The following is a 6722-nucleotide window of genomic DNA, read 5'->3' as shown; positions in this document are numbered from 1 at the left end:
CCCTGAGCGCTGCTGATCCAGGGGCCAGCTTGTGGAGGTTGTTGATATTCCCGCGATCTACGCGATCATAATAGGCAGGAAGTATGATGATTCATGAGCATCACACATCGCACGCACCAACACCAACGCGTTGCGCACGCCAATGCCGTGAGAACCGGTCCGGGCCACAAGGTCCCCGCGTAGATGGTAAGCGCGGTGGCCCAGGGGCAAAAAACCGTCCACAACGAGATAGTGGGACCACACGAACCATCCGAAAAGACCGCGCCAGAGAGAGAGAGAGAGAGAGAGAGAGCAAGGTATGAAGCTTGGATAGAATCCGGCCGGATCCGGAGAACGGGCTGTGGCGCAGTAGCAGAGCTGTTCTTGTACAGGTAACCACCAGGCTGTCAACGTGTGCGTGTATCTCGTGTCAACAGCAGCAGCAGCAGCAGCAGTAGCGATCGTGCCGATCCGATCCGGGCCAATCTTTTGGCACGTGACCCCCACCGTGGTGGCGAAAGGAGCGGGGAAGTGTTTCGCAGACAGGTAGGAAAGGGTTCGTGCGCTCAAGGGTGCGCCACAGCTGATGAATGAAGAAGGCCATTCTGGTACTGAGCGATCGAGCCAGCCACCGAACATCAGTGCGCGCTCGTCATCATCATCAACATTGTCTCCGTGCCCGAAGGTGTAGGGGAGCCTCTCAGCACCAGCACCAGTAGCAGCAGCAGCAGCACCAGCAGCAGCAGCAGCTTCCCCACCGAGCGTGGCACGCACACCAGCCGCGACAACGACAACGACGACGAACGATGATCCGAGCGCGTTCGGCTCCGCTACCTCGTGTGTCTGTCGCACGGTAACATGCTGCAAGCCAAGCAACGCGCGCGGCCTCAACCACCCAGCCACCAGCTGATGAGGATGATGATGATGATGGGGGGCTCTCATATGCATTTACGCGACTGTTCCGAGCGGACGTGCCGTGATATTACGCATCCACCGACGACGCCGCCGCCGCCGTCGCTGCCATTATTGTGTTTGTGTGTGCGCGTTTGTGTGCCAGGTAAACCCCGTGCCCAGGGACATCACACGGTTCTCCAGTCCGGTGCCGATCCACCACCGCATTGTGTCGCTTGCGTGGAGTGTTCCGCGTGTGCTCCTGTGCGTTCGTGCGTGCGTGCCACTTGTGGGAGACGGTGAGAGAAAGGTAGTGCAGGAAGAGAAGCAAGGTTTGGTTTGGTTTTTTTTTTTTCAAAACAAACAAACAAAATTGCGCAACAAAACAAAGACGCATACGAACCGTGCTAGGTTTTTGTTGCGTGTTTTTGCACCGCGGAGGTTCTGGCCGACACTCGCTTCCAACCATCACACGACGACGAAGAACCGACGATCCAGCCTTGCAAGGCGAGCGCACCTGTCAACCGTCAACAGAAGACGCCGTGCGCGTTCTGGGCTGGCCAACAGCAAACAAAAGCGCCACCGCCAGCAACCAAACCGATCAACCCACCAACAGAACAGTCGATGAGCGAATAAAAGGCCCACGAAAACAAAAAAAAAACTTAACAAACAACCATTACAACCTGCGCACGAACGAACGAACGAACGAACGAGAGTGGAAAATCAGTTCCGTGCGTCTTCCCCAGTCCTGTTGGTTCCCGTTTCTCGTTTCTTTATCTATCACGTACGCACGCACGCACGCACGCACGCACGCACGCTGCTCTTTTGCGCAATTCCCCCGCCCCCCTAGTGGCTGCCATTCTATCGTTTCATTCTTAAACCACCTTCAACAGACGCCGAGTAGCACGGATGATTAGATAGAACTCGCCCACCGGTATCCCACTATCACTGTGGGGCCATTATTTGTTGTCTGCCAACCAACCCCTTTCATCGCGCGCCACTTCAGCCTGCCGTGTGTGTCGGACGGTGCGATTGAATGTGTGATAAAAGCCAAAGATCCCCGCAGTAGCAGCAGTAGACCACCAAAGATACGGGGCAGGTGTACACTCTCTTTCCGAGAACAGCAACAGCAGCCCAGTTGCAAGTGACACAAACAAAACGGTCCCAAGAACAGGATCCCGAATTGAACCCGAGTTTTAGTCGAGTGTCGGTGTGTTTGTGAGTTGTGGTGTGCCGTTTTCAGGTGCGTGGATCACGTGCGAGAGGATCGCTCTCTCGTTCTCTCTCTCTGTGTTTCTTCGGGCATTCAAGGTAAGCAGACGAGCCACCGGATTCCGATTCCGGATCGTTCCGGTGCAAACTTCTGGCGTGTGCGTGGGTGTGCATGTGTTTGTTCACTCCCTGGCACACAGGAGGATACCGGATTGATGGATGATCCGATGCGTCATGCGGTGGCCAGGAGAAGGAAGGCCCGCACAAGGGGGGGGGGGGAGGTGTAAGCAGCGTCGTAAACCCCTCCAATTCCGGCCGTGGAGACACAATTGGATAATGCGAGGCCCAATTATGAGGAGTCGCGTCCATTGTCGCCCGCTCGCTCGCTCGCTGCACGGCTTGCATATTAAACGCACAAACACGTCCTCCCCCCCCCCCTCCTTCTTCTTGCGACGCCACACGGCGCTCTCTGCACCTCTCCATCTCTCCACGTGTCGCAAACAAAGAGAACATACACGAGCGTAGCTTATCACGGGCCTGTACCAACGCTACTGCTGCTGCTGCTGCTGCCTGATGATGATGATGATGGTGATGCTGTTGATGACGGATTAGTCGGTCCCCCAAAGGGTGGAGAGGGAGTGGGAAATAATGGGGGGGGGGGGGATTGAAGGGTTTCCAGATTGAAGACCGGAAATTGCACTGGATTCGTGGGGGGGATGCATGCATGTATGCGGAGTTCTCCATCGGTCATCGCCGGGTCTTCCCTGCACGATGGCGGGGGAGGCGGATGCACCACCGCGATTGACCCAGATGAGGTGCCACCTCAGTCAGGCGTTGCTGTTGCTGCTGCTGCTGCTGCTGTTGCTGCTCGATAACAAAAGCTCACCTCAAACTCCCAAACACACTCTTAATTTCTCTCTCTTTCTCTCTCTCTCTCTCTCTCTCTCGTGCCTTTCCCATCATCATTAATGCCTTTCCCTTTCTGGTGGTTCTTCTATTTTTAGCGAGAAAACAATCGCGAAACCAAACCGCGAACGCATCCACGTACGATCGGACGCATAATCGATCGATTTGCCAACCAACCAAGCCACCAACGAGGTGGCCACGAGTGCACCACAACCCAAACCAACCAGAAAAGCAGGGCAGCCACCCCCCGCCCGCCCTCCTTGTTAACAGTCTGTGTGCACAGGATGCAGAACAGCACGATCGCCACGGTTTGCGCGCGGTTGGCGGTACTGGCGATGGTGGTGGTGGCGTTGGTGTACGGCCAGCAGTCGGCCGACGACCGTCGGCACGTCGGTGCCATCATCTTCCCCGACGAGCTGAACGATCGGTACGAACGTGACAAACCGGCCACCGATGCTGGTGGTGGTGGTGGTGGTGGCAGTCGCACCGGGCTGGCCAAGGAGAAGCGCGAACTGGCGCACACCGCCAGTGACGGGGACTACCTCGACGATAACGCCAACGACGACGATGATGCTCCGGGGGCGGCACTGGCGGACTACGATATCGGGGTAAGGTTCCAGGATTCGCAGTTTTCTCCCTCTCGGATCGGCTCGGCTCTTCCTTCTCTTGTTTTGCTTATGCAAACAGTTGTGGGGCTGGTGGCTGATGCGGGCATGCTAATGTCGGTGCGACTGGTTTACAACACCGGAACCGGTTATTATGGTGTGCGCGTCGCATGAATCATCGCGGAGAGAGACACCCCTGCGTCATGCGTCATCCATGCGATCTGCGGGCCTATGCCCCCCCCCCAAAAAACCACTTCCGCACTCAATGGAGCTCCTTTATCATACATTCTGCTAGCCGGGCCGCTTACATAAGGCCGGTCCGGTCCTATGCGCTCGGGGGCCAATGGCGCCACAATGGCGCACCGGAGCAAACACAATGCACAAGTAGGTGTGTGACTCATGCACCATCCAGGTATTAACACGCTGGCCATTTACTAGTAATGTTCATATTTAAAAAAAAGAAGGTTCATCCCCTGCCGACCACACAATTTGTATTTCTCGCCAATCGTTTGTTGCGAATATTTCTTATTACGGCGCGCATTCCACGGACCATCCTCGGACGGTCCTATTGACAACAAGTAAGCCAGCGGTCGATCGAGAGATCAACAAAAACACGCACGCAATGTACAAAGGTTTTTACGTGACGAACGACGTCTACCTGGTGCCAACGGCATAGCGACAGGCCACAGTGTCCAGTGGCAGCATTCCACACACCTGATACATCGGAAAGCATGAATCATGGGCATGTCGCATCGCTAGCGGTCGGTGAGGCACGCGTAGCTGGGCCTTTCGCAGTCACGAACGACGTGACGACGTGCGAAGGGTGCCTAACAAAATGGTTGGCATTCTTGTGCATTCGTTCACCCTTAGGCTATCCGGACGGCGATCGACGCTTGTGTGGGTGTCGCGCTAGTGCCCGTGCACGATTTGTGGTGCCCCAGGGCAGTGGATGAACAATGGTACAAGGTCCTGGAAGCCCTTCATCCGTGCACTTGCTAATTAGAGAATGCCCCCGAGCACTGTGGCCGCATAATCTGAGCCGCGTTTAGCAGGTACCTGATAACTCAGTTTCCCACCGCCCCCCTTTTGGGTCTCTGAGGTGCTAATCCACGCGAATCCACACCTCAGAATCGAACCTCAGTCACCTAATTGATAGAGGAATAGCGAAAGAGAGGGAGCGAGAGAGAGTACGATCAAAGCTTGACTCCTTTTGTCTTTTTTTTTTGCGTTGTTCCTCCATTCCTGCATCCGTTGCGTTACACACATAGGTTGCCCGGGCTCGCTTCCTGTCAGAGCTAAAGTCGACGGCCGACCTGATAGGCCAGCTCGATCCGGACTCGATCGATGCCCGTATCTTCAACGACGCCAATGGAGGTAAGAATGGTGCAGTGTGGCACCATGCTAAGCACCATTCTTTCTAACCGTTTCTGCGTGTTCTGCGTTTTGTTTTTTCCTTCTTCTCCTTCCGCATAGAGTACACCGGGCGCGATATGGGGGAGAATCCGAAGCCGGCATCGTGCGAACCGCAGCCGGAGCTGGTGAGTTTGCGGCCGGAAAACCTGACCGGCACCCGGTACTACTACTTCCCGACCTGTACCCGCGTCAACCGGTGCAGCGGTTGCTGCAACACGAACCAGCTCGTCTGCGAAGCCGTCACCACCAGGAAGATACTGTACAAGGTACGAGGATAGGAATGAAGGATCACATTCCTTTTACGCCACTCCACGACTGCTTAAAAACCTTCTTCATTTTCCCTCTCTCTCAATCTCTCTCTGTCTGTCTGTCTGTCGGATTGGCGCCTTGGCCCTCGGCGTAGGTGATGATCATGGAGTACCGGACGGGCAAGAAGGATCGCTTCTCGCACCTCGAGCTCGTCCCGACCGAGGAGCACGTGAAGTGCAAGTGCCTGTGCCGCGTACGGGAATCGCACTGCAATGAGCTGCAGGTGTACAATCCGAACAACTGCCGGTGCGAGTGCACGAACCGGGACGACCGGAACCAGTGCGTGCAGGAGCGGCAGCTGAAACAGTGGAACCCGGATACGTGCCGCTGCGAGTGTTTGCCGCGGACCGAAGAGTGCACCAGCGGTTCCCATTACGATCGGAGTGCCTGCAAGTGCTTACCGGTAAGCGACAACCCGCTGGCCGCCAGGAGCGAGGAGCCAGTGGTGGAAAGCTCACATCAAGAAAGAAGGTGGAAGAGGACGAGGAGGGACGGAGCGGACGGGCGTTAGTAACCGAATTTAGGGGGGGGGGGGCTGTTAACGTATGGTCGCACGAGGATAGGGAGCGGATGCATGGTTGGGAGCGCACGGAAGCACGAAATATACTGAACCATTTCCATTCTTTATCATCACCCCCCCCCCCCCCCGTCTCCCTCGCCCATCCCCGCCTTGCCAAACCACGTAATCCCCTACGCATCCTTCGTTCTTCCGCGCATTCTACTACGTCACCTGTGTGCCTGCCCGCCCGCCCACCCACCCACCACTCTTTTCTCAATCGATTGCCCCCCACCGCGCGCGCCATCAGCCGCATCACTCATATGTTTTCTTTTTGTTTTTGGTTTTCTTCCTTTTCCTTTTTCCTTTTTCTTTATTTTTGAACCATCTTCAAACCACCACCACCACCACCACCTCTCTACTGTCTACTATTCAATCCTTTCACTGGAATGGACTGCTGCTCTTTTCCTCTTAAAAAAAACACACTCTCTCTTTCTCTCTCTCTCTCTCTCTCTCTCTCTCTCTCTCTGTCTGTCTCTTGTTTCTCTCTTTTGTGACATTTACCGGTCCGGCAGAACGACTTCTATGCCCTCGATCAGCAGCAGCAGCAGCCACTGCTGGAGCAAGCGCCCATCGTGCGCCTGTCGCGCAATCCCGCGTTCACTCGCGGCTAGCACCCGTCCTAGCCCCACGCGTGCGGACACATATGGTTGGGAGCCGGAGAGGCCAGCCTAAGAAGAGGCAGCGGGTATTGGGGGCAGCGGAAAGCAGACACCTGGTTGGGGCCCCAACACGCCCTCTACGCAAGCCATCGTCATCGGTTAGGGGTGGGAAAAAAGGGAAAATGGGGCGGCAGATTCCGCGTGGGTGAAACGGACACCCCTCCCTCCTTCCCTACCCCCGCACCACAA

General features: G+C 55.9%; 1 protein-coding gene across 7 annotated transcripts in view; it reads left to right on the top strand.

The window, feature by feature from the left end:
* The first annotated feature begins 402 nt into the window (after positions 1 to 402).
* LOC126569995 (uncharacterized) overlaps positions 403 to 6722 on the top strand; it is an 8699-nt gene continuing 2379 nt past the window's right edge. Inside the window, exons 1-7 of one of the 7 annotated variants that reach the window (XM_050227485.1) lie at positions 937 to 1202; positions 1764 to 2181; positions 3087 to 3596; positions 4862 to 4967; positions 5067 to 5272; positions 5410 to 5718; positions 6387 to 6722. The exon at positions 6387 to 6722 is cut by the window's right edge and continues 209 nt beyond it. In XM_050227485.1, coding sequence (XP_050083442.1) covers positions 3273 to 3596; positions 4862 to 4967; positions 5067 to 5272; positions 5410 to 5718; positions 6387 to 6485 — 1044 coding nt within the window. In that variant the 5' untranslated portion in view covers positions 937 to 1202; positions 1764 to 2181; positions 3087 to 3272 and the 3' untranslated portion in view covers positions 6486 to 6722. Of the gene's footprint in view, positions 526 to 936; positions 1203 to 1763; positions 2182 to 3086; positions 3597 to 4861; positions 4968 to 5066; positions 5273 to 5409; positions 5719 to 6386 lie in introns of those variants that run through there. The other 6 variants (XM_050227469.1, XM_050227452.1, XM_050227460.1 and 3 more) reach the window with 6 other exon arrangements.

The sequence above is a fragment of the Anopheles aquasalis genome, chromosome X (genome assembly GCF_943734665.1).
Source record: "Anopheles aquasalis chromosome X, idAnoAquaMG_Q_19, whole genome shotgun sequence".
NCBI classification, from domain to species: Eukaryota; Metazoa; Arthropoda; class Insecta; order Diptera; family Culicidae; genus Anopheles; species Anopheles aquasalis.
The sequence above is the reverse complement of the archived record's forward strand: the minus strand, read 5'-3'. Positions and strand labels throughout refer to the sequence as shown.